Source organism: Hemicordylus capensis, chromosome 4 (assembly GCF_027244095.1).
Source record: "Hemicordylus capensis ecotype Gifberg chromosome 4, rHemCap1.1.pri, whole genome shotgun sequence".
NCBI lineage: Eukaryota > Metazoa > Chordata > Lepidosauria > Squamata > Cordylidae > Hemicordylus > Hemicordylus capensis.
This window is the reverse complement of record NC_069660.1, coordinates 152,786,829-152,814,457: the sequence shown is the minus strand read 5'-3', so window position 1 is coordinate 152,814,457 and position 27,629 is coordinate 152,786,829. Positions and strand designations below refer to the sequence as shown.

At 44.9% G+C, this 27,629-nt stretch overlaps 2 protein-coding genes across 13 annotated transcripts in view; one reads left to right on the top strand and one right to left on the bottom strand.

The window, feature by feature from the left end:
- Positions 1-243, top strand: part of RGSL1 (regulator of G protein signaling like 1) — a 218,724-nt gene extending 218,481 nt beyond the window's left edge. For all 11 annotated transcript variants that reach the window (XM_053250702.1, XM_053250703.1, XM_053250705.1 and 8 more), the window contains one exon: positions 80-243. The gene's annotated coding sequence lies outside the window, so the exon portion shown is untranslated. The remainder of the gene's footprint in view (positions 1-79) is intronic.
- RNASEL (ribonuclease L) lies at positions 46-19,275 on the bottom strand. 2 transcript variants are annotated; one of them, XM_053250714.1, is made up of 7 exons: positions 19,164-19,275; positions 12,567-14,300; positions 10,797-10,888; positions 9,455-9,645; positions 4,392-4,527; positions 3,162-3,313; positions 46-517 (listed from the first exon to the last, which is right to left on the bottom strand). In XM_053250714.1, exons 2-7 carry the CDS (start codon positions 13,972-13,974, stop codon positions 379-381), a joined length of 2,118 nt encoding a protein of 705 aa, XP_053106689.1. In that variant the 5' UTR covers positions 13,975-14,300; positions 19,164-19,275; the 3' UTR covers positions 46-378. The 2 variants fall into 2 exon arrangements, with proteins under 2 accessions (XP_053106689.1, XP_053106688.1); XM_053250713.1 differs by lacking the exon at positions 19,164-19,275 and adding an exon at positions 15,400-16,103.
- Positions 19,276-27,629: the final 8,354 nt, after the last annotated feature.

The following is a 27,629-nucleotide window of genomic DNA, read 5'->3' as shown; positions in this document are numbered from 1 at the left end:
ACCAAATGAAACAGGAACTTAAGTCAAAGCACGACAGCTACAGAGTATAACGAAAAGTATTTATTTTCACTCTCCACAGCCAGAGCATAAAATTCAGAGATTACATTCCCAGTCATGTCATGGTGAATGGTTAATAATAGATGAGAGAAAGCCGCCGCTTCAAGCAAGCAATGTCTGCACACCAAAAAATGTGAAGAGCCACAATAGCTACAGTATAGACAATAAAAGGTCCTTTCTGCCAAATGCATGTTCTCCTATTCTCTCTTCACACAGAGTGTCCTGAAACTTTATTATTTTATTCATCTGGTATCTTAATAGAATAGAAACGAACTAAAGGGACAGCATCGTCAGCTGTGGGATTTCTCCTATTGATCCCTGTTACAACAGAGAAGTGCTCTGAGCATTTGGAAAATGTTTCTCATACTGTGTGTTGCGCAATTTCTGGTAGATGTAAATTGGTAAATTTGGAAAAAGCGTCAGAAAATACTCTCTAGGCTCCTTAATTATGTCTCGTATCCTGAAACAGAAGAAAACATGAATTGTTTTATTATGCGTATGTAAGTGAGCACTAGTTAACTCTTCATTTTTTAAAAAATGATGTGCATGACATAGAAGTGTTGTGTTCTGATGTCAGATCATTGCTGGAATATGAATGCCAGTTTCCTAAGGGCCCTATTATATGCTTATGGTCAGTTCCTCTAATATCAGGCGGCAAGGTGGCTATCAGCAAAAAAGAGGCTTTCAGTTCTGTCCCTTTCACAGATGCCTTGCGAAGGGCAAACTGCTGTACCTGTCAATAGATTTTGGTCTGGACTGTGAAAGGTGATTATTCTGGTTTTTTATTTTCCTGTTTCCAACACTGCCGATTTCTCAGGGCAGAACTAGGAACTAGTTAGGAATCCATGGAGCTGCGGCTGAAACTGCCAGCCCTGTGCCTCCACATTGTGCCATTGGCTTTCATCCCTGCCCTTGCCAGCCAGTGATATGGAATGGGGACTCGCAGCCTGATGACATCATGTTACATGTGCTGTAAACCACCCAGAGACATGAGTTTGGGGTGGTGTACAAAAATAGAAAATAAAGAAATACATGCCAAGTTGCACTAGACATTATGGGAAAGAGAGGGAGAACTAGACCTTGGCCTATTTAGTTGCCGTTCTGTGCCTGCTGTAACTTCCAGTCCCACCCTCAGTTCTTTATTTCATACTCATCACAGTAGTTTTATGTCTTGCCTAGATATGTCTGGACTTCCATCAACTTGTGGAATTCTCTGCCACAAGATGTGGTGACAGCCAACAACCTGGATGGCTTTAAGAGGGGTTTGGAGGAGAGGTCTATTATCAGCTACTAGTTGGAGGGCTAAAGGCCACCTCCAGCCTCAAAGGCAGGATGCCTCTGAGTAACAGCAGGAGAGAGGCCATGCCCTCAACTCCTGCCTGTAGGCTTCCAGTGGCATCTGGTGGGCCACTGTGTGAAACAGGATGCTGGACTAGATGGGCCTTGGGCCTGATCCAGCAGGGCTGTTCTTATGTTCTTATGACACTTTGTAAAAAAAGGTTTTTTGAACAGAGGGTGGTAAGTGAGTACTTCCGGAGCAGCCCCACCATTCAAGTAATGTTTAATCTGCATATGCTGTCTCTTATGTACTCATATGGTGATCAATGAGGTTCGTGTTCTCAGAGACAGACTCTTTTGAGCACTGTATTTCCATAAGTAATCTGCAGCTGCTGCTGTGTCCTTGCATTTTAAAAAATTGCATTTATTACTTCCATATTTAAGTAGACCACCATGATATGCATATTATGCTGCAGGATGCATCTTTGCTGTTGAAGTACCTCAACAGGGAAGTTCAGCTCACACTTCTGCTCTCAAACCTGAGCAGAGGTGCACTAACCCTCGGACTCTGGGGACCCGGTCCGGTCCTCCAAGGTCAGGGGGGCCTCCAAATGGCTGGGGGGCCTCGGCAGCCACCCCACGCCCACCCCGCCAAACCTCCACTTAAAAAAACACCAACTTCTTTCCGTGGCCGAGGGGTGGCTGCGGGGAGGTGGGGGGAGAACAGTCCTCCCTCAGTGGCGGAGAGATCGGAGGGACGCTGGCCACGTCTGTTCGGGCATCTTTAACAAAGTGTGAGGCGCCCTGCACAGTCTAGATCTCTAAACTGTGCAGGCATGCCTCACACTTTGTTAAAGACGCTGGCCCAAATGGACGCAGCCAGTGTCCCTCCTGTCTCTCCACTGCCGGGGAAGGGGGGAAGAAGGAAGAAGGACTGTTCTGCTCTCCCCCCACCTCGCAGCCACCCCTTTGGCCGTGGTAAGAAGTTTAAAACAAAAACAAGAACTGTGGAGGTTGGAGGTGGGCCTCCCATAGAGGTTTCAGGGAGGTTTCATGGCCCCCAAAGGAAGTTTCAGGGGGCCTCACATGTGGGGGGGGCTTTCATGGGGTGGGGCTCACAGCTGGGGGGTCAAGGTGCCTAAATTATCTTGGTGCACCCCTGAACCTGAGCATTCTAACCATTATGCCTCAGTTTCATGGCAAATGAACTCACTGATGTCGAGAGATACAATCCAGTTCCCAGAAACAAAAGCACAGTACTCGGTCAACAGAACTTCCTTACAGTGGGTCACAATCCTGCAGTCCTGTTATCGAATGCATACACCCCTCCAGTTTCAATGATACTGAAATACACAGGATTGCAATGCTGGTGTTTAGGCTGGCAATACTAGAAAAGCTATTTTAAGGGTGCTTCCTCTCCTGAGCATTCTGCCTTCAAAGCAGTTTAAAGCTAGTGGCCTTTAAAAAAAAGAAGTCCTGAATTTATATATGCCATGCAATTTGAACATATATATCATGCAATTTGAAAATTACTGCAGTTCAACCAGCAGGACTTCGAGCTCAGAGATCAGAGTGTAAATCCCACCTTGATTGAGGTTTAATTGAGTGGCCTCTTGCGAGGCTGATTCTCAACCCCCCCCCCACTCACCCAGTTTATGAAATGGGGATATTGGTAAGTTATTTTGTCAGCTGGATGCTCAGTGTTTGCATATTGGTTGCTAGATGAGATTGCAGTATGAATGAAGAAAGGAAATATAGTCTATTAGCACATTTTATCCAGAAGGCCCAGGATAGCTATAAATCTAAAGGAACAAATGTTTGCTTACTGTGGGCTCTTCTCCTCAAAGTGTTCACCCACATTCCTGATTAGTTTCAATAAATCTGTCACACAGTTTTCATAGAGTATCTTGCATTGGTTCTTCTTCTTCTTCTTCTTGTCCCCTTGATTAATCATATCATCCAGAACGTCTTCGTGAATCTGAAAGAAAACTCAAATTACTGTAATGATTTGGGGACTAAGAAACTATGTAGCTGTCAGATTTTCTGCAACAGTGATCAGACAGATAGATGCCTTTGGAATCTCGCCAGCACACCACGATAGTGAGAGCCATCCCCTGTTGCTTGGATATTCCATTTGCTACCATTGCCAATATCAATTAATAGAAGAAATATGTCTAATTTACACTGCCAGATACATTGGAGTAAGCCCGGGAGAAAGTGGAGGTGTTTTCATTCCCTTTTGGCACGTTTCACCTGGAAATACAGTGGCGCAGTTGAACCACAGGCCAGAATCTTTATGAATCCACTTAACACAGATTCATGCATCACTTTCATCACTGGAAATTGACTTTCACATTGGTACAGCTTGGGTTTCTTTTTCCATCCAGCCTTCATCAGATAAATATGAATTTGCATGCATAAACCAGTCGAGGGGGTCAGATCTCAGCTAAGCCATGAGCATAAGGTGGTGGAACGGAGACGACCACAGATTCCCAACCCATTTGCCATGTAATGCTAATGCAGGGGCATTTTCAGAGGAGAATTGGACAGGAAAGAATTACTTTGTTTTTCTCTCCATCTGCCCTTGGGAAATGAGTGATTATGAAGGCAAAGCAATGGGCACAGAAAGTTTTTATTTTTACAGATTTGAAATTTATACCCAGTGAAACATAGCTCCATGGAGCCCTCTAGATGGCTAACAACCTTAAGTAAAACCTATCAAAACCACACATTCAGACAACATCATCAAAACAATGCAGCAGCAGAGCAAGATAGAAAAATCTGTCTGGCCAATTAAAGATATAAATAGCAACACTAGCTCACATAAGGCCAATAAGGCATCACCACCCCATTGATCTGCTGGAGCAAAATGGCTTTCCACTAGTTTTGCACACACACCACCAAATAATCTCCCCTGCAAATCTCCCTCTCTGCAGAGCCTTAGCCTCTGAATCAAAATAGATCACAAGATGGTTGTGTAAATTAGCCACAAGTCAAGCTTACAATGAAGGCAAAAAGAAAGCTTTCCTGGCTGATGGTGCCTGCCAAGCACTTACCTTTTCTTTCCAATCTTTGAAAGGATCCTCCTCACAGTTCAGCATGTTTAGAATTTCCTTCTGTCCTTCTGTCCTCCGGCTGTCATTCTTCTGTATCCTGGCTTCATTCCCAACATCTCTTAAGAACCTGTACTTCCTGTCAAATTGAAGGCAAGTTGGTGATGCTGTGTGTGAAGTAATGAGGCACAAACCTCTTCTACACTGTTATGTATAGAACTAGTATTTTTCAGCCCGTTAAAAAAACAGGTGCTAGTTGCCTTCTCCGCCCTCCCACGCCGCCTCCTCCCGCCCGGGCCTCCCGCCTCCCGCAGTGGTTTTGGGTGTGGGGGGGCCTCCGCGGTGGTTTTGGTTTGGGTGGGGGGGTCCTCCGTGGTGGTTTCGGGTGGGGGGGTCCTCTTCACCCCGCCCGGCTTTGGCGGCGCCGCCAGGCCTCGGCCGGGTTCCTCCGCCGCCTCTTCCCCCCGCCCAGCTTCGGCGGCGTGGCCAGGCCTCGGCCACGGCTCCGCCGCCGCCTCGGCCGCACTGCATCCTTTGGCCGAGGCCGTGGCTCCACCGCCACCTCGGCCAGCTTCCCCCGCTGCCTCTTCCCCCCGCCCAGCTTTGCGGCGGCCGCTTCTCCTTGGCAGCCGCTTCTCCTCCTGCCCATCATGGCCGCCTGGTCCCAGCGATCGTGTCTCCCTCGGCGTGTTCTGGGCATGCGCAGCGCATGCCCAGAACACGCCAAGGGAGACAGGGACGCACGCCAGGCACTTTATTATATAGGATAGTATGTATAGAATATTGTCTGGTCTCTGTGCAGGGTCAAAAGGTCATACTTGGTTTTTTTCTTTAGTTTCACATTTGGATTGGCAGTGTGACGGTTGGTTTTGGAGGGAAAAGAGATTTTGAAAAAATAGAGGGAATTTTTATTTGTAATGATTGGTTGTGCTGAAAAACTGTTGGGCCAGAAAACTGTATATTGAGAGAATTTCAGAGAGTTAAACACACAGTTGAGTTGCATCAGGTCAGAGGAAGAGTCCTGGAAGTCAGGCTGGATTGAGCCCCAGACCTATGCTGTGACCAAGATGAGAGACTGCCCAGCAAGCCAGACGCTGAGAAGAAAGAAAATACAGAGGAGAGGAGAGCTGGTCTTGTGGTAGCAAGCATGATGTGTTCCCTTAGCTAAGCAGGGTCTGCCCTGGTTGCATATGAATGGGAGACTAAAAGTGTGAGCATTGAAAGATATTCCCTTAAGGGGATGGAGCCGCTCTGGGAAGAGCAGAAGGTTCCAAGTTCCCTCCCTGGCTTCTCCAAGATAGGGCTGAGAGAGATTCCTGCCTGAAACCTTGGAGAAGCTGCTGCCAGTCTGTGAAGACAAAACTGAGCTTGATGGGCTAATGGTCTGACTCAGTAGAAGGCAGCTTTCTATGTTCCTTTGACTGTGTTGGGACCAGTGTAGAGTGAATTAGTGGATGTGTTTTTCCAGCCTTTTATTTCCCCTAGTATGCTCTTTTGGTAACTGTTTTGAGTTTGCATATTGCTGTGTAAAGAAACTAAAAAGTGATGTTTTAATTGAACTGATTTTTTAAAAAGTAAACTTTGTTGTTATATAAAGATTAGAACCTTGTTTATTTGTCTCCACCCCACGCCTATATGCCTTTCCACACTTCTGCATTTTGGGGGGTTGTTTTATTTTTAAAAAATGTTGACAAAGGTGTAAGGGCTGTTCTAGTGGACCCAGCCATACAAAAAGTCTACTTGGTGTCTGCAGCAAACATTAGGAGGAATAGATAGTTGTTCCTCCACAATGTGTATCAAACTGCAGTTTGATTTTGAGAATCTGTGCTTCTATTCTTTATGAAGGCAGATCTCTTTATCTCGTGATTGTGCAGAAAAACTGGAAAATATGTATCTCAGAAGCCTCAAAAACCAAAGGAGATGTTTAGACAGGTTCAAAGAGGAGGTTCTTGTGCTCTAAACAAAATTAGTTGAAATATTTTCCTCTATAAATCTTCCTTTGAGGATTTTAACTGAGAATAGCTGCCAAACATTTGATATACAATATGCCGGGTTGGCATTTATCATCTGACAGTGTTTGGTATTAACAGCATTGGACGTATTGAACAATAAATATTGTCAACTAATTGTATGTAATATGTAGGCCTCTCTGATCAGAGATTACTGATCTCTGGGTGGCTAAGCCAGGAGAAAATGATCTCACTCGGTGTGTCCACTGAGTTCTCGGTACAACACCAACACAGGCTTGGTGGGCAGGGAGGGGCACTGTGGTATATAGGGATTATATTTTCTTCAGGGTTTCTATCCAGCGGAACCCAGATTCTGAGTGTTTTTACTGGGTATTGGATATTAGGAACAGATTAGGGATTATTTTAGGAGACTGAATGTATCAATAACATTAACAACCTCTCTGCCTGACCATCTGAAGCTGCCTTATACCAAGTCAGGCCATGTCATGGCTCAGACTTCTGACTCAGAAGAGTCAGAGCAGGAACGGGAGGATTCTCCTGCTAGTGAGGGCTCAGAGGCACAGCAACAGGATTTGGCAGAGAGACCAGACTCTGGAGCTGAGGAATTGGAACAGCTGCTGGGCATGAATCCTAATGAGGAGGAGGCTGGGATTTCACCTGTCTTGAGAAGACGTCTCAAGAGGAAAGCTCAGTGGGAGACACGCAGAGAGGAAGCAGAAGTGCTGACTCAGGGAAGCCTGATTGGCTGCTGGTTCTCTTGAGCCATATATATTTAGCAGTCTGTGAATTGCTCAGATGCTGTTAGCAACTTTCGCTGACGGCAGACCGTGTTCTATTTTTGAATTCCCAACTTTTCCGAGTTCCAGTTTGCCTTTGTTTTGTGCCTTCCTGCTCTGTTCCGTTAATTCCTTGCTCTGGTGTCCTTTGTTCTTTTCATTCCTTGCTCTGTGTTTCCTTTTCAGTTATTACTCAGTTATTGTTAGCGGGGGGGGGGGGGTACCTAGTTCAGTTCAGGAGACTTGAATCATTTACTATTTTCTTTGTGAGCCTTTTGTTTTTCCTTCGTGCAGCTTTGCTGCTACTTTCTGTTAACTCACAGGGGGAGTGCTGAAGGGGGTTGTAAATCCGGTTGGGTTAGCCGAGCTAACAGATTTACGACAGGCCATTGGTCCATCCAGCTCAGTATTGTCTAAACTGACTGGTAGGAGCTCTCCAGAATTTCAGACAGGGATGTTTCCCCAGCCCTTCTTGGAGATGCCAAGGATTGAACCTGGGACCTTCTGCATGTAAAGCATATTTTGTAATCTGGTGAACTACATAGGTAGTATTGAATGTGGTGTTGAGGTTCCTCAAGTTTGTGGTACTGAGAGACTGTAACATTCATGCCAAGGCTGCCCTGTCCTGGGTGATTCAAGACTTTATGACTGCCATGACAACCATGTGGCTGTCCCAATGTGTCATCAGCCAAACACACAAGTCACATCCTTAACTGGTTGTTCTTGACTGGCCAAAGATAGGGAGGTGCTTCACACGACACGTGTGAAGCACCTGGAGGTTCTGCGGGGAGAACGCTCTCTTAGCCAAGTCTCTTAGCCAACTTAGCCAACTCTCCCTGAAGATGAGCAGCTGCTTGTAGGTGGGCAGCTAGATCAGCCACCCACACAACTGCTGGCTCCGTCACAGAGCCAGCATGGATTGCGGGGACCGGGGGCCAAGTGGCCCACAGAAGTTCCAGGATGCCCCGCACAAATATGTGGGGCATCCTGGAGAAACCCCCGAGCCTGGGAGTCTGCTTGCTGCTTCCTGACTGGGGGTCTACTCATGTGTCGCTGTGCACCGCGGTGACACACAAGTAACAAAATGAGGTTAATGGAGTGTTCGCTCCGTTAACCTCATTTAAGGGGAGGGTGGTTTAGGCGGGCTAGCCACCTTGGGAGCACCGGGCTGGAAAGCGGGCTGAGCTCCCTTAGCCTGCTTTCCAGTGATCATGAGAATAGCTTCAGGGTCTGGGTGTAAAGGAGCTTTCGTTAACCCGTCATGGTCAGACCATTCCTGGCGAGGTTTAGACGCTAGAACCACCCCTCCCTGCAGGTCAGGTATGTCTTTCGGAATGGTTCACCAATGAAACTTGGTGGGATCTGATGGATTCCTAAGGACTCTTGGGGAGCTTGGAGTCACTTTTGCCAAAGCCCTAGCCGTTCTATGAAATACGGAGAAGACTCCATGACTTCCTGCTGTCAAGTTGCCCAGGGAACAGAGGCCCTCTGGCAATAACAATATTATCCATCCAAGGTATTTCAGCAGGGGAGAGTCCAGAACCCCCAATCTAAAGAACCAAGTGGGCCACTTCTTTCCATGCTGCTGGGTGTCCCTTCCATCAGAAAACAGAATATAATCATTCTGGAGTCCCCTGTTCCTCCTCAGTAAAGGGATCCACTACATTGGTGAGTCATTACAGGAGGCACCCACTGATCCACCTGGGTGACCTGCCACTCCTATTTTATGCCTAGCAACCACTTGATCTCTGCAGTTGGCTCAATCAGTTATCAGAGATTTGTAACCAGATTGACTCGACAACAGGACATACGACACACTGTTGTTATGGTCTTAATACTGGAAGCCAGGGGCCAGCAAGTCTCACAGGTATTGTGACTCAGCCCAGGCGTCAGCATAAGATTACCGCAAGATTAGTCACTGTGCCCAACTTTGACACTCCCATCTTTGTGTTCTAACAACATCACTCTGAGGTTTGATACACAACAAGCAGTGAATGCACCATGGAATATTTTTCTAAAGTAAGAAAGAAAATGAAATATATATATGCACACACAGTATACCGTGTGTGTGTGTGAGATAGTTCTAATGAAACATGTTTTGGTGGTTAGAATAATCAGCTACTGGGCATATATGAAGTACCAATGGGGAATTTGTTTTAACTCAATCTACCTTGATTCAGGTGGAGTCACTAAGTGTTGAGGAATCAAGTGAAATGCAAGCATGTGTCAGCAGTACCAAAGTCATAAGGGAGTAATCATGGTAACGAGCTTAGTGATACATTTTCTTTCTTAAGGCAGTTTGTATTTATTTGGTACTTACATCTGCTTGGTCCAAAAATAAGGGTGGTATATCAAGCGTTCCAGTAGTTCATGGACTAGGGTATTTTCATTAAAAGAGCTCAAGCTTTCTCTGAGATCTTTCACTTCCACAGAATCTGGACAGTCTGTAGGCAAGTCTTCAAAGCAAGCCTTGCCCCTCATTGCAATGTATACAACCAGCTTGCTGAGAGCCTACATGTGAGAACAAACAGTCATTCTAGTCCCAAACACACAACTTTGCATCAGAATGAACAATTTGTTTGAATCCACACATTTGTCCTTCATGTTAAATGCCGCCTGGTCTGGTATGCATGCTTCTCTGCACCACACACAGAAGCGCAGGTCTGACACTGACATTGACAGTGACCGACCAAATGCCAGTGGGCAGCTCACAAGCAGGGCTGAACGTGGTGGCTATCCTGTTTGTAGATTATGCAGTTTAAAACTTAAACAAAGATCTATTTTTAAAAATCTGATCTATTTTTAAATTGGCAAAATGCATGTTACAAAATGCATGTTAATTTCTATAGTAGAATGTTACAAAACACTCCACTATAGAAATTATTGCTGGAGTACAAGTAAAGAAACTTGAATGGGTATACTGTATTTACCTGAATCCAAGGCTAGTCTTCTCCCAACTTCCTTGAAATTGGGGGTGGGGGGGAGGTCACCTTAAATTCAGAGTCCTCTTCCTTTCAGGTAAATTAGGTATTTAACCTCTTTTTTGAGGCGGCAGTCTTAAATTCAAAGTCATCTTATATTCAGGTAAATACAGTACACCAAACACATTTCAACCAAAAAGTAATCAGTGGCTTTAACAATAAAGTATTCAAGCTGCTTCAGGATTCAACCACCTTTTAAAGTGGTGGCTCTCTTCTGTTTAGCAGAGGTAGCGCAACTGGCCATATCCAACTTCAGCACAGCATGTTGTAGTGGTTGTTGTTGGTGTCTACCTTGCATTTCTCTATAGACTGTGAGCCCTTTGGGGACAGGGCTCTTATTCCTTTTGCTATGTAAACTGCTTTGAGGATTTTTATGTTGAAAAGTAGTATATAAATATTAATAATAAATATATAATACTATAAATTCATGAGAACGACCATTATATTATTATTTTTCAAAACAAAAGGAAGTGAGCATTGAAGCTCCTTGAGGATCTGTATACTATTTGACTTAATTATCTAGAATCAGAAAGAGAAAATGAATTTAATTAGTTTAAAAGCAATTTATTTATCATATAGGTGGAAATACTCAAGGAGGCTTACATTATATATGAAAACCCAATAATAATAAATCTTGTCATTTAATAGCCAATATAAACCAAAAACAACAACAACCCTTACCTTCAGGTCTTCTTTGATTATAAGATCTTTTTCATCATCAGTTAGTTTTCTGCACTTATCAAAGTCTGCCAGGAAAACTCTGTCATCAACATCTTACAAAATAAAAAAATGGGCAAAGAAAATCTTATGTATATCTCTTATACCTGAATGGAAAGGACTGGCCATCTCACCATATGGCAAAGGCAACCATTTTGCTTTCTTAGAACACCCTTGTCAGCTGAGCAAAAGTTGAACACTGATTCCTTGAGCAAAAGGTGCTTTGATTCTTAAACATCTTTCCTATACTGAACGCTCTTAAAGTTGAATTACATTACATTAATTTCAGCTATTCTTTTTCCTGGCTGATTATTTTTATGAGATAAAGCAGTGGCTTCAGGTTGAGTGCGGGAAGGAACTGTTTAAGCCTTTCATTCCCAGCTGTTTGTCTCCTCAAAATACATTCCATCAGTACTTGCATCTGCGTGAAGTAAAAGATACAGGCCCCTAGTTCCCATGGGCTGGTTCAGAGACAATACTAGCACAGCATCCATTGCATGAGGGGAAGTGTGTCCGCAGACACCTCCTCATCCTCAGCCAGTGTGCCATTCTGCCTCACATAGTCACATGGGGGTGTGGAATGTCTAGCTGCAGTTTAAACACTAGCATTTAATTGTATGTTTAAGAGTGGTTCAGATGTTCCAAGCCCTCCTCACATGACTATGCAGGAACAGAACAGTGCACTAGGGTCCAGTTTGGACAAGATAGTAGCTGCAAGATACAATCAGAATGGGGTAACACTGTGAGCACACCCACCCTGACATCACTGGAGGATGTCCCAACACTCTGTTTGGGCATCCCTTAATTACATAGGGGAGTGTTCATCTGAATCACCCTCTATATGCGCTCTAAAACCCTGTAGGGGAAATTCAGATGAATAACCCCCCCACACACACAAAATTAAAGAATGCCTCAACAGTGCATCAGGGCATGCTCCAGTGATGTCAGAGCAGGCATGCTCTCAGCACTACCCTGTCCCGATCGTGTGTTGCAGCTGGCATCTCACCCAAACTGGCCCCACTGTGAGGGAGAAATGCACGTACATGCTCCTTCTCATATGATAGACACTGGTATCATCCAAACTAGGCCAAGATCATTTACCTCTAGGGTAGAGAAGCTTGTGGGGGTCATATTGAGCAAATGACTGGGAAGGAAATTGATTAACCAAAGGCAGCATCAGGGATGCTGGATGCTCTCAGCCAAGTATTCGTCTGGATGAGAAGAAAAACAGCTGGGTGAACAGGACTGTTTAGTTCTATACACACACACACACACACACACACACACTCATTTTGCTTTTTACACCTCTCTTTATGTGGTGGAGACAATTCCATGTGTAAGCACAAGGAATTGCCAACACCACATCTAACTTTCCTCCAAGAACAAAACAAATCTATTGGCTGGATCACACTGTCTCCAATGTGATTACAACAATGAGAACTGAAAGCAGGAGTGCAAGACCCAAACTAAGCAGCTTGTGCTTGTTTCTCTGCTCCAGAGGACTGAAGCCTATCACATTCAGGTTTCCTTTCTCATCTTGAGGCAGCAAGAGGAAATGGTAACATTGCAAAAGACGGCTCGTGCAAATAAGTCACAAGATATGCCAGATTTTTAAAACCTCTTCCTCCCCCACAATTCATCTGTCCCATTCAGCTCAGGGGGACTACACTGGAGTGCATGGTGTGGACTCCCATGTGGACTGTATTTGGCTGCCAAATTCTAAAGAATACAAACCTATCAAAATGTTACGTGGGTGCAGATCTTGGTGGCCAAATCCAAACATATGCAGCTCTTGCACTGCCTGAAAGACTGTTCGAAGAATATCTTCACTCTTCAGAGTTGCATGATTTGATGTCTTCAAGTACTCCTCAAGATTCTTCTCACACAAGGAGAGGCAAATGTAGAGACAGGCATTTTCTTCTTCCGACCCATAGAATTTTACCAGATATTTGCTGGTAGTACGGCATTTTTCAAGGCAGGTTTTCTCACACTTGGCATTTTCTGATTCACTCTTGAATATCTTCACGGCCACTTCTTTTTCATCATAAAATCCCAGGTAGACACCACCCTGAGAGGTTTCCAGGATCCTGAAATCAAAATTTGCTTTGTAGATCCTGAGTTTTCCAATAGCAACGCAGCTTTTCCCATAGAGCTCCTGGAGCTTGGGTCCCCAGTGTTTGCTGATTGGGGTCCAGTGTTTCCGGGGCTGACTTGAACTAGCCATGGCACCATATTGCTGAAGCAGATTCACCATCTCAAGATTATAAGTTCTACGTGCAATTCCAATGGGGTACCCAATGTCTGTCCTCGCCCCCTTTTCACACAATGTCTTTGCTATGTCCCAGTTTTTCTTCTCAGTGGCGACCATTAGTGCTGTTCTTCCATTTTTGTCGGCAGCATTGATGTCAACTTGCTCTTTTTCCAACAGAGCCCTCACCAGCTTTTGGCTCTGGTTTTCAACTGCCAAAATCAGGGTAGTTCTTTCAGATGCATCTTTCTTGTTCACATCAGCCCCATGCTGTAAGAGGAAAAGGGCGATGGCCTCTTTGTCCTGGTCCCAGTTCTTATTCTTAGTCATGGACAGAGCATGGACTAATGCATTCCTATCCTTATTGTCACAGATGTTCACATCAGCTTCCATTTCTTCTACCAGGGCTTTGACGACAGCAACGTGGCCATTCTCTGCAGCATCCATCAGGGCTGTTCTGCCGCCTCTATTCAGGGCCCTTTTCTCCTTATCCACTACTCTGGCAAAATTGACATCTGCCCCACAGCCATACAGGAATTTCAGGGCTTCCTCTTTCCCATACCAAGCAGCCTCCATCAATGCTGTGAAGCCATTGAAGTCATACTCATTGATTCTTTCTCTGGAGTCAAGCAAGAGCTCCAGAAGCCTCACATTGCCTGTTATCCCTGCTGTGATAAAAGGAGTAGCGCCATTATCCTTTCTAGCACGCGGATCAGCCCCCTTTTCAAGAAGAAAGGAGACAATCTCCTCCTTGTTGTCACAAACCGCACAATGGAGAGCTGTGAAGCCATGATTATTCACTTTAGAATTGATATCTACACCGTCTTCCAACAGTTTCTGGATGTCCTCAATTGAGCCATTTTGTACGGCATTATAGAGTGCTTCTGCAGCCATTTTCCTGGAGGACAGATACCTCAGTTCTCCTGATGGTGGCAATTCTACTGGCTTTCCAAAAAGTCCAACTATGTTTCTAGTACAAGAAAAATATTTGAATGGCTATGGTGACATCAGGCATTGGGATTAATGGTAGAGTTATTGACATCACAGCACATATGGAGTTGTGCTGCCATAGGGCTAAACGCAACACACAATGATTTCAGGTGTTTTGGGCTGCATGGGCTCAAATAACAAAAACAACGAAGAGAGAATTTGGTGTCTTGGATCACAAAGTTGCATGTGTAAAACTGAGTCCAAAGTCTTTCTTCATATATGTTCCATCTCTATAGCAAAGAGAGAAAACATCCTGATGAGTAAGTATGAAGAATGTCTATCACTAGCCAAGATAGTGAAACAGAACCTCCATTTTTAGTTGCACTATACCTCTGCATACCAAATACTGGAGGCAAGCAACAAGGAAGGAATTTTGCCTCCATGCTCTGCCTGAAGGCTTCCTGGAAACATGGGTGTCTGCAGGACTTTTTCTGGCAGCGGGGGGAGGCAAAGTCAGCAATCCAATACCACCACCCCACTCCTTGGGTATATGCAGCTACTACTACTACTCCTACTACTACTTATATACCACTTTTCAACAAAAGTTCTCAGAGCGGGTTATGTAGGAAAATAATAAATAAATAAGATTGTTCCCTGTCCCCAAAGGGCTCACAATCTAAAAATAAACATGTTAGACACCAGCAACAGCCACTGGAAAGATGCTGTGCTTGGGCTGGAGAGGGCCAGTTGCTCACGCCCTGCTTAATATCTGCCACTCTGAAAAGGCGCCTCTTTGCTCAGTTAGCAGTTAGATCATTAAAGCCAATGTGCCACTGAAGTCAATGCACCCTCTTGCCCCCACCCCAGACACCCATGCCTGGAGGAAGCATTTGCCTCAGTCTGTCACAGAATTTGAGAGCTGGACTTGGAGGTCTTCGGGTCCAATCTCCAGCCTGCTCAGTGCAGGAGACTCCAGCACCCCTGACAGCTTCTGTTTGAAAACCTCCCGCAGAAGAAACCCTTCACCGCGGCGGACTGCTTCACTGTCAAACCGCTCTAGGCTTAGGAAGGATTTCCGAATCCCAACGCCTCTCCTAAAGCTGCTTCCTCCTTGTCCTTCTACCCCGCCACGTGCCCTCAGGAGCAACACAGACCAAGTTCGCTCCCCTGTCTATGTAGCAGCACCCTTTAGATACTTCCAAACGGCGGCGACCAAATCTCCCCTTAGTCTTTGCCCCCTTATGCGCCCTGCAGAGGCAATGCTGGACTGAGACTCTTGGTCTGACCCCCCCCCCCCCAGGGCTCTTCACATGGGAAATCGTTCCTGTCTGCCTAGAGCAAGCACAGCGCCCCAGACAGGACATCTCGACAAGTTCGACGACGACTCACACAGCATTTCCCCTCCGTTTGTAAGCGTCTCTTTTGCCTTGCTCGGCTCCGGCCCTAGGGAGGAAGACGTGGGGGCGAGGCAATGGGGAGATCCATCCAGCAGAGCCGAGAAGACAGCAAAGCGCCACCAGGAACTGCGACCGGGAAGGAAGATTGCGATCGCAGCAGCCTGGAGCGCGGGCGAGTCTGGCCGCCGGCGCGCGCAGCCCTGCCTCGGAGCAGAAAGTGTCCTCCTGCCTTGGCTGAAGGCACAGCCATTTAAGGCGGGACGCCTTGCTGGCGGGCACCTTTGGCAGAAGGCCCTCGGGAAACTCTCTAGGAGGCAGCTGAAGCAACAGGGCGTCTTGTGGCACCGCGGAGACTACCCAATGGGTCGTAGCTGAGATTTTTGTTTGCTACAATTGGTTTCGGATGGCCCCAACCAGCTGCCAACAGCGAGGGAGAACCACAGTCTCGGTGGTGGCACCTTAAGGACTAACCAGATGGTGTCCCTCAGGGACTGTTGTTCTTCGGAATCTGAACTTTCGTGTGGTGTCCCTCAGGGCTCTGTATTGTGTCTGATGTTGTTTACCATCTACATGAAACCGCTGGGAGAGTTCATCAGGGGTGTTATCAGTATGCTGATGACACCCAAATCTATTTTTCCATGTCAACATCATCAGGAGAGGGCATAACCTCCCTGCTAACTGGGCAAAGAGGCACCTTTTACCATGGTGATTCTCTTTATTTAGCAGGGGGAGAGTAACTGGCCCTATCCACCCCCAGCACAGTTCCTCCAGTGACTGTTGCTGGTGTCTGTCTTATGTTTCTTTTTAGAATGTGAGCCCTTTGGGGACAGGGAGCCATTTTATTTGTTTGTTATTTCTCTTTGTAAACCGCCCTGAGCCATTTTTGGAAGGGCAGTATAGAAATCAAATGAATTAATAATAATAATAATAATAATAATAATTTAAAAAAATGCCTGCCTGGAAGTGGCGATGGGCTGGATGAGAGATTAACAAACTGAGGCTGAATCCAGATAAGATGGCGGTACTTATTGTGTGGGGTCAGAACTCCAGAGATGGTTTTGATCTGCCTGTTCTGCATGGGGTCACACTTCCCCAGAAGGAACAGGTATGCCATCTGAGGGTGCTTCTGGACACAAAACTCTCCCTGGTGTCCCCAGTTGATGCAGTAGCCAGAGGTGCCTTTTACCAGCTGTCTGTTTCTTGGGATAAATGACCTCAGAACAATGGTAGATTTGCTTGTCACCTCCAGACTTGACTACTGCAATGCGCTCTATGTGGGGCAGCCTTTGTATGTAGTCCGGAAACTGCAGTTGGTCCAGAACACGGCAGCCAGGTCTCTGGGTCATCTCGGAGAGACCATATCACTCCTGTCTTAAAAGATCTACACTGGCTTCCAATAAGATTCTGGGCAAAATATAAGGTCTTGGTTATAACCTATAAAGCGCTAAACAGCTTGGGCCCTGGGTATTTAAGAGAACATCTTCTTTGCTATGAGCCACACCGCCCATTGAGATTATCAGAAGTGGTTCATCTGCAGTAGCCACCGGCTCATCTGGTGGCTACTCAGGCCCAAATGGGCTGCCCTGAGGATTTGGAACATGCTCCCTGCTGAAATAAGAGCCTTCCCATCTCTTACAACTTTTAAAATGGTAGTCAAGACACATTTGTTCACCCAGGCTTTTAATTAGATACTGTTTTAATGGTTTGATGGTTTTTAGTAGTTTTAAGATTTAAATTGTTGTAATGTTTTAACCTTTTTATTTGTTGTTTTTATTGTTTTTTGTAAACTGCCCGGAGACTTGCATTTTGGGTGGTATACAAATATGTTAAATAAATAAATAATAACCGATCAATTGTGGCTGCGGCTTTCGTCAGAGGCTGGCAAGCAGTGTCATCTATGGGTAGTTCCCATGCAGTATCAGTTCCTTCCCGACCTTTTTGCAAGCACATGAGAATGTTTTGATAGAAGACAGTTTATAAACTATTCCAATAATACAATATTCTCTAGGGAGCATGAAAGGAGTTGGATTCCTGGACCCTGAGCAACCTGCATTGCTGCAGTGATACCTTGGTTCGTGCATCTGATGAAGCGAATGCCCATGACAACTAATGCAAGTTTGATCTTGTTGGAATTGGGCATCACAGGAACATAGGAAGCTGCCATATACCAAATCATGCCATAGGTCCATCTAGCTCAGTATTGTCTACACAGACTGACAGTGGCTTCTCTAAGGTTGCAGGCAGGAATCTCTCTAAGCCCTATCTTGGAGATGCCAGGGAGGGAACCTGGAACTTTCTGCATGCATGATTGCTTGCTATATTGATAATAATGCCACTTACGTGTCTATTTATATGCTGATGATCCTCCAGTATGGTGAGCTGGTTTAAGCACTGTTTGGTTAGTTGAGGGCACACACAATACAAATATAAATAAATAAAAACAGGTGAATGTGGTTATGCCTCTGGAAGATGCTTCTCTTCCGATTAGCATTGTGTCCTCTGAGGCCCGACACACCTATTCATCCATGTCTATAAATTAGGCCAGTATTCTTATGCTCCCATTTCAGATGGAGGCTGAGATGCAGTGGCAAATGGATTGCCTATAGTCATCTGCTAAATCCCTGCTAACCTGCTAAACCCCTGCTAACCGAGCAAAGAGACACCACTTTTAAAGTGGCGATTGTCATATTTAGCAGGGGGAGAGCAACTGGCCCTATCCAACCCCAGCACAGCATCCCTCCAGTGGCTGTTGCTGGTATCTGCTTATGTTTCTTTTTAGGTTGTGAACCCTTTGAGCTCACAATCTAAAGGGGACCATCTTATTTATGTATTATTTATTTTTCTGTGTAAACCACTTTGAGAACTTTGGTTGAAAAATGGTATATAAATATTCGTCGTCGTCGTCGTCGTAAATCCATGACCTGACTCAGATCCGATCATCCGAATGGGCAGGAGACTTCTCAAGCTCAGCCTCTGAAGCTGAAATGCTACACCCACACTCACTGACTCTGCACTGCAGTACTGTTTCATTAGTACTGAAGCAGAATGAGCAATTGGGGCCAGTTCATACTTCAGGAGGGACCGTGCTTTTGCCATCTTCACATGGATATTTTGTGTGGAAAATATGCTGCCTCTAAAGAGGAGAGTGACAGTGAAGGTTGCAGTACTTTGCTTGTTGAGCAGCTTTACCCATTGAACCTCTGTCTGTCATGCTTTGTTAAAAGCACAGGGGGCCTTTCCAGAAAAAAAGGTGGCAGCCTATAGCTTCCCCCATGGCGCTTTCCAGTTTATACACTTCAACAGCAGTTTTACTCTGGCTTGGCAGGATTGTATTGAAACTGTAAAGCCACCGGCTGGCGAAGCAGTCTTTTCTAGCTTGCACAAACCTCCTAAAATGGAAAAAATACAGCGCTTTTTGTTGTTGCAGCATTGTAGCACTGGTGAATGGCACCTTGCGGACAGTGAAATAGAAACACAGGCAGTACGGAACCACACTTGAAGGACACATAGTGACACTGTTGTAGCATGTAATCTGGAAAGTGCCGATCTGCACCTTCTATGACAAATATTTCTTGATCACTTCCCAAACATTTGCCTTCTGTAGCCCTAATTTTTCCTTCCTTCTGTTATGATATGTATGCAGGACTTTAGACAAAAGTTCAAAGCACTCCTTAATGCCTTCTGCCTTTGATTTGCCTGACTCTGTGCCCAGAGAAGAAAGCCCCACTTGCCTTTTTTCCTGGCAGAGTGACTCACCGTCAAGTTTTTCGCTCTGCTTCTGACGTCTGCTCCTGACGGGAGGTCTGCAGTCAGCATACAGCGAAACAGCTGGGCAAAGAGGAGGCTCAGAGACGGAGACAGGGATAGGGATAGGGTGGGGTTGGGGAAGAGAAAGGGAAGGATATTCTGGGTTTTTAAACAGGAGAATCAAATGCTAATGCAAGGGCGAAGACGGAAATACAGAGTCTAGGAAGGAGGAGGAGGGGCTTTTGCACTTTCACTTTCATCTCTAAGTAGGTCAGAAGCAGCTGGGCTCCTTTCTAACATTTGTTCTATGTGTCATATTAAGAAGGAAGTCTTGGACTATTCCTGTTTATCTCCCCCACAGGGGCATAGCTATTATTGAGCGGATGGGTTCAAAGAACACGGGCCCTCCAGCTGCACCCCTCCCTATTTTCTTCATTACCTCCCTCACTCTGAGCTGCTGCCGGGGAGAGGGGCAAATACAGGCCCCCCCCTCCCCTTGCTACACCCCTGCTCCCCCACCACACACACACACACAAAATACACATTTGTTGCATATTTGTTACAGGGGTCTGAGTGTTTTTGGTCAATGTCATCATGAATATCCCCCCCTCTCATATTACAATGTTTTATAATTGGGGAAAATCAATTTAGCTAATGTATCCCTTAGAATACTAAATACCTGAATAGACTTGTGATGTCACAAAGGCTGTACAGAGTAGGGGCAGGTAAATGTCAGCTTTGGGGGTCCAGTCAGATTCTCAGGGGCGTTCCAGATGGCATCCGGCTTGGCCTCTAAGCCCTAGGACACCAGGCACCTATTGCAAGACAGCTGATTTCTCCTGAATTGAGACATACTTTGATCCCTGCCTCACCTCCACAGCATGAAAAGCCACAGAGTCTCTGCTACAGCCCTCCCTTTATTTTAGCTGATCACTCCTTTATTTTAGCTGGCGACAGGCCACCTCCAGCCTCAGAGGCAAGATGCCTCTGAAAACCAGTTACAAGGGGAGCAACAGCAAGAGAGAGAGGGCATGCCTTTATCCACCTCTTGCCTGTGGGCTTCTCAGGGGTATCTGGTGGACTACTGTGTGAAACAGGATGCTGGACTAGATAGGCAGGGCTGATGTTCCTATCAAGTATGAGGCAAGATAAAGGTAAATGAGATGCATAAAAGGAAGCTTGTGCCAAAGCTCTGTTGCTGTCCACATTGAAGAGGAGTAGATGAGAGAGCTCTTGGGTCTGGTCCCATGTCTTGGTTCACATGAAAGTGAGTCTGTCGGTGGAGCCAATGTTGCCCTTTAGCCCTTGCTCAGTTCAAAACATCACACACACACACACACCCTTTTTTAAATTAGTAACAAATCAGGGTGGTTGTTTAAAATATGCATCCAGACATAAAATGTGCCGTTCTGAAAATAAATAAATAATAAATGGGCGCGCAGTTCTAAAAGAAAAGTTCAAAAATTCAAGTCATGCAAAAGTTGTATTATGTTAGATGAGGTTAAAAGTGGCCAATAACAATGAAAAGTGTGTAATCCAACCTCCTCTACCCAGACCTTGATCAAGTGCACCTATTTCTCCTCCCCCTGCCAGACACTCTTTGCATAGACTGCTATTCCCCACAGACTAGTCTTCACCAATGATTAAACATTCTTCAGCAGCAATACTGCTGTCGAATTCTCAGTTCTGAGGATTATCTCCCACACTATGTAGGCTTCTAAATGTCATAAAATAGGCAGCAAAGTACCTTTGCCCAGCCAAGGAAAATGTGCAGATCTGTGTTGTAACAGCATGTGCTATGCATGTGAATTACCCTGTTACCCCGAAAGTAAGACCTAGCAGTAATTTCTGATGTACCGCTAATTGCCCTAGTGCATTTTGGGGGGCTAAAATTAATATAAGACACTGTCTTATTTTCGGGGAAACACGGTATACTCATACACCATTGTGCAGTTCTGAATGTTCATTTTTAAAAGCCCTGTTGCAAACTAGGGAAATATAGTCTAAACTTGGACCAGGCAGAATTGGGTTCAAAATCCTATGGCCAAACAGCCAAATCGAAACTCACTGAGTGATATTGGACCAGATCCTCTTTTTTTCAGCCTAGCTAGACACAACTACACACAAGGTTATACAATAGGATAACTCCATACATGTTATTTCTTGGGAATCTGTAGAAGGAGGGGAAATAAATATCAATTAGTGAATGGGTGCTCCTCAACCTCACTGCAGAACCATTCAAGAACCAATTTTTTTAACCTTTTAAAAGTATCCTTTTTTATGTAGGGCCATCCATTAAAGTATATGGATCTATTGGAGTATCAAATGCAAAAAGATGGGGTTTTCTCTGCTCTGAGAAACCATAGAAATATACAACCCACCCTCCTCTATAGTTCTGACACTACTGTGTCCTTTAGAATTAACATTGCAAACACTAGAGAGGAACCCACCCCCATCAGCAATTCCCAACCACATACTGAATCTTAAATGCTGTTCTTTGAAGGCTGCATGCTTCCCCTCTCCAGTGGTGGACCACACATCTCTCCTTATTTGTTTCTTAAGTGGCAAAGAGACAGGCTGCTAGGGGTGTGCACTGAACCAGTTTACCCATTTTGATTCGAGTCCAAACCGGACTCGGACTAGATCAGGCATGTTCAGTTTTGTGCACCCTCAAACACCCCCTGGTTTGGCTTGGCTTGGGTCAGTTTGGGGGTTCTGACTGTTTAAAAATATATTTTTTAAAAAATGAACTCACTGCCTCTGGTGGTGCTGCCATGGACATGTGGGCGGGGGGGGTGTTTCTGGAAGTCCCCCCCGCCGGCCTGCCTCAGTCTCATAAAGGCCTGGTTCGGGCAATTTTCAGCCCATTTCAGGCCTCTGTGTAGTTGCAGAAGCCATTTTGAAGGCTGCCCGTGCATGTTCAATGGACACCTCCAAAATGGTTGCTGCAACTACACAAAGGCTCAAAATAGGCCAAAACCTGCCTTTATGAGGCATGGGGAGGCCGGTGGGGGGAGGGGGAAACTCCGGAGACATTCCCCCCGCAGCCATGGCAGTGCCCCTGGAGGTGGTGAGTTCATTAAAAAAAATTTGTCAGAACTCCTGAATAGCAGGGTTTGGCTCGAGTTCAAGCTGAATCGGTGCAGGTTCAGTTTGAGGTCAGCCCAATCTCAAGCCCTCGAACTGGGCCTGTTCGATGCTGAGCCAGTTCAGATCCCTAGAGATTACCTTTGGACTCTCCATTAAATGAGATTGGGTTAGGACACTGCTGGAACTGGATTGGGGCTAGTGCCTATCAACAGAGGTACACCTAGGTAATTTTGGAGCTTGGACCTACAGACCTTTGGAGCGTCCCACTGCAAGTTAAGCATCATCCTACTACACACACCGTATTTTTACCATGTGGGTTGAGGGCACAAACAGCAACTGAACTCACAAGAATGTAAGGATATAAAACAGGGATATTTATGCATTAGCAGAAACATTTGGACACACACCTTAACATATTCCCATCCCACATATTTCTTTCCCCACTCCCTGCTCTGTCTCTAAAGCAGAGGTCACACTTTGGCGCCCGGCGTAAGTGTCACACAGTCTCACTCAGCCTCCTGGCACAGTGCAGGCCCGCAGCATGGCATGGCGACCACACCACCCACCCAGGACAGACTACAGAGGATTTGGAGGCCCTGGATGTCCGCCCAGAAGTTCAGGGGTAAGAGTGCCTCTGCCTATCAATGAGAACTGCCAGTCGCAAGTCAAATCTTCTTCTTGGCCAGGAATTCATTATAGATCACCCAGGCTACTATGTATGTATGTATGTATGTATGTATGTATGACATTTATATACAACTTTCCCCTAACATTTATGGTCAAAATAGCAAGCAGAGAAGTAATAAAATACAAGCAAATTTTAAAGACTATCATATATATTGTATTATTTTCATACACACACACACACACACACACACACTTTTATAACAGCAGCTGATTCTGGATCAAGCACCAAAAAAAAGCTTGCCTGAACAGAACAATCCTTACCATCTGATGGCAAATTTAAGATGACAAATACAAGGCAGAAATCCCTGTAGAGAGTTATTTCAGCCTCTGCAGAGCTCCCCCTCCCACCTATAGAAAAGGTAAAGGTGTCGAGTCAGTGTTGACTCCAGGCAACCACAGAGCCCTGTGGTTTTCTTTGGTAGAATACAGGAGGGGGTTACCATCACCATCCCCCATGCAGTGTGAGATGATGCCTTTCAGCATCTTCCTGTATCACTGCTGCCCAATATAGGTATTTCCCATAGTCTGGTCAACATACCAGCAGGGATTCGAACCAGCAACCTCTGGCTTGCTAGTCAAGTCAATCTAACCTGCCGTAGAGCTGTTGTAAAAATGACTAATGTTATGGAACTCTTTAAACAATTTTACTAGTATTATTATATAAAGTAAGAGAAGAATATATATATATATATATATATATATATATATATATATATATCAATTTATATAGCTAGATAGATAGATAGATAGATAGATAGATATAGATATAGATATAGATATAGATATAGATATAGATATAGATATAGATATAGTAAGAGAATTATATTGATAAGAGAAGGGTCTGTATTATTATTATGCTGTTTACACACAGTCTACCAGATGTTATTGACTGGATTTGGTACTTTAATTATAGGGCCCTTTCCAAGGGTCTAGGATAACCAAAGAAAAATTAAAGATAGCATCGTAGTATTCGTGAGTAGTGTGGCCTTCTGTAGCTGATGTGTTGTAATTTTATCAGTGCCCAAGGTGTCAAGATGGTGTTCAAGTTCTTTTGGTACTGCACCAAGGGCACCAACAACTATTGGCACCACTATTGCTTTCTTTTCCAGAGCCACTCAATTTCAATCTGAAGCTCCTTGTATTTAGTTATTTTCTCCAATTGTTTTTTATCGACTCGTCTATCCCCTGGGATTGCAATATCAATTATCGGAACCCGATTCTTCTCGATGACTGTCAGATCCGGCATATTGTGTGCTAAATGCCTATCATAAATGCCTATGCCTGTATTGTTATTGTTGTTATTGTTATTGTTAAGGCCCTAGTAAGATCTTTAACAGGCCAAAAAACTAAATCCTCTCCAGATGTTGTATGAAGAACAGAAATGAACAATAGGAGATCCAAGGTGCTGCTGTGCATTTCACACTTGGGTAAAGAGTGAGTTGTGCTAACAGAGCTAGCAAACTGTAGCACTTTGAGGGGCCATTGGAGCACTGGAGCTAGTTTGTGTTTAGTTTTACTTACTTTAGTTTTAGTTTTACTAGTGTTAGTTTTACTCTGTCAGTGCAATCTTAGTAAAATATGGAAAATGTATACCTTAGATGCACAGATTAACATTTCTCTGCTGTAGCACTGACATCTCACAGTCATATTATAAATGCAAAGGAAAACCTTGTAGCATGTTTTACTTTTTATCTGTGTTGGTTCACCTCTGATTAACATTTTCTCTTACATCTGCAGGTAGGAAGGGAAGGTTGGAAGAAAGTGGGTGACTCTTAGTACTGGAGATGGCAGGAACTTAGTTGGATCTGTGTGGATGTATTGCAGGATTTGTGCCTTCAATATATGTTCCCTATTTGCAAAGTTTCAGCAAAAATGTTGCCTGCCTTGAGGTCTCTCTTGGGATATAAATCCTCCTAGGACTCAAATGGAGAAAAGGGGGATCAGGTGCATGCTGAACTGAACCATAGCAACTGGGATACAGATGCAATCACCTAGATTTTTGCGTCTAATTACACAAACTTACACGTGCAGAAGGCACATGAACTTGTATTCCTATACTACTACAGGCAGTTCTTAAATGAAGACAACTGTTGAGATGACTGTTGATGTATACGTACATTTGGCACCCACATGCATGCTGGCACATGTTCACAAAGAACAGACTTGTGTGTATTTTAAAGATGCACATTAAAAAATACAGTCATTTCCAGATGTAAATTAATTGCATATACATACTATTGATCTTATTACGAAAACGACAAATATTTATATACCACTTTTCAACAACATTTCCCAAAGCAGTTGAGAGAGAGAGAGAGAGAGAGAGAGAGAGAGAGAGAGAGAGAGAATGGCTCCCTGTCCCCATAGGGCTCATAATCTAAAGAAGAAACAGAAGACAGACACAGCAACAGCTACTGGAAGGATGCTGTGTTGGGGATGGATAGAGCCAGTTACTCTCCCCCTCCCCTCTTTCCCCCCCAAAAGAATTGCCACTTTAAAGGGTTCCTCTTGCTCATCTAGCAGGGGTTGCTAACTGAACTCCACACAAGCTATTAACAGAAGATTGTAATATACTAGTGACAATGTTCCCGGAAACCAGCAAACTCTAATATAAGTGTACTGTTTTTATGCTTGTGTTTTAATTTGTTTTATAAATCAGATTTGTTTTTTATATTTTTTTAGCTCAGTGTTTTAATGTGTCTTTTTTATAATCTTGTTTTTAAATTTTATTGTGAGCCGCCTTGGGATTTTCTTAATGAAAGGCGGGGTATAAATTTAACAACAAATGAATGAATGAATGAATGAATAAAGTGGATGGCTGCTCCGGACAAATGCCGTGCCCATGGACAGTGTGGGGGTGTGGCCACAGAGCTTGTTGACTTGCAGCAAGGCATCCTGGCATGCTCTTGTGGATTATGTATCTGGGTGCAGCATCTATGATTTGCTGAATGACTGGTTTTAGAGACAAGTCTTTCAGGTTAAAGGAGATAATTTCCAAGGAGGCTCTAGTACCCTGTCAAGAACACCCCTATCAAAAGCTGCAGCTTTCTTCGCTGCTCACCAGTGGCGTAGGGAGGGCATGGGTTGCCTATGTTCTCCTGGGCAGCCCTCCCGGCATGGCAGTGGTGGGCTCTCTACCTCAACTATGGCGGAGGCATGGCGGGGGTGGCCTCTCCCCAGCAATGGCGGAGGCATTTTCCTACCAAAAGCGCTCCAGCTGGCTCTGACCCCGAGCGGCTAGGAAGCGGCAGTGGGTAGCAGGAGTGCCACCACTGCAGTGGGGATGAGCAATGCAGTGGTGCCACCGAGAACAGCACAGTGGTGAGCATTGGCCAGCTGGAGAGGGGAGGTGGGGGGAGGCTAGCAGTGCAGCCCCTTGGCAGGGTGAGGGGGCTCTGGAGGCTGGGTGACACGAGTTCTTCAGACCCACCCACCCTATTGCACCTCCGCGCCTGCAGCTTACTTTTATACTGTAAATGAAGCACAACAGGTTGAGTGAGGTTGAGAGTGAGGTTGCCAGCTTTTAGAATGACCCTGTTCCTGTGCTTTTAGCAACAGAGAGTGAGTGAGCAAAGGAGTGAGGTTGCCAGCTTTTAATCTGACCCTGTTCCTGTGCTTTTATGCACACACACACACACACACACGCTTCCCCGTACAAAGCAAAGCTCTTGAATACAATGTTAAAAGAAATGTAGGTAATATGTGAGAGTATTTTACATTCCTGGGTGAGAGAAGGGAAAGGATGGGATATGAACACCTGTGTTTGGAGGTGGAATCTTAATCAGTCTTAACTGGATTCTCGGATGTTAGCTGGAAGAGAAACTGGGCAATCACTATCACGGCAAGCTCCCTGAAAGACTTTAGGAGTTTTGGTTCAGCTTTAGGAGGAAACAAAGGTGAGACTGATGTCGTAATCCCAAGCATATTTGTTAGTTTCATTGAGATAAATACAACTCGGAGATGACATGATTAGGACTGGACTGTAAATGAAAAGAGATGTGGGAGAAAGTCTCCAACTTCCAGAGTCATTGTGGATGCCTTTATTGCATTCTCCATTCCTCAGGTGACAAGACATTCCAGGGATGGCCTACTGGTGATGGTTTGTTTTTGGTGATAAAACACTACCATAGATTCAGGGGCGTAACTATAATGGGGCAAGGGAAGACAATTGTCTGGGGGCCCACTGCCTTGGAGGGCACCCCAGAGGCAAGTCACATGACTGACTCTCCCAGCCACACACCTGCCCGGGCTTCCTTCAGTTGTATTCATCCTCCCAAATTGATGTGAGCGTTAAGACCTGGAGCTACCAGAACAGCATGTCTTTCTCTAGGACCATTAAATGACTTGAATCGTCCACCATTTACAAAATCTTTTTAAAAATAATTTAGGGTGATGTTCTATTGTGGCACATAGGTTTTATACACACACACACACACACACACACATACACACACACTGCTTTTTGTTACCACTATTCAGCCTCATTTAAGATTTCTTTACTCCATGAGCTGAGCTTCCGTGAGGGGGGGGGGTGTTCCATTTTAACATCTTGTCTCTGGGCCCACTCCCACCTTGCTACACCCCTGCATAGATTTATGGTGATTTTCTGATGTGTTTGTTTATAAATATATGAGTTGATAGGGGACAGGTAAGCACTCAAACAGAAATAATATTAGTCTTGAAGCAGTATATCAGATC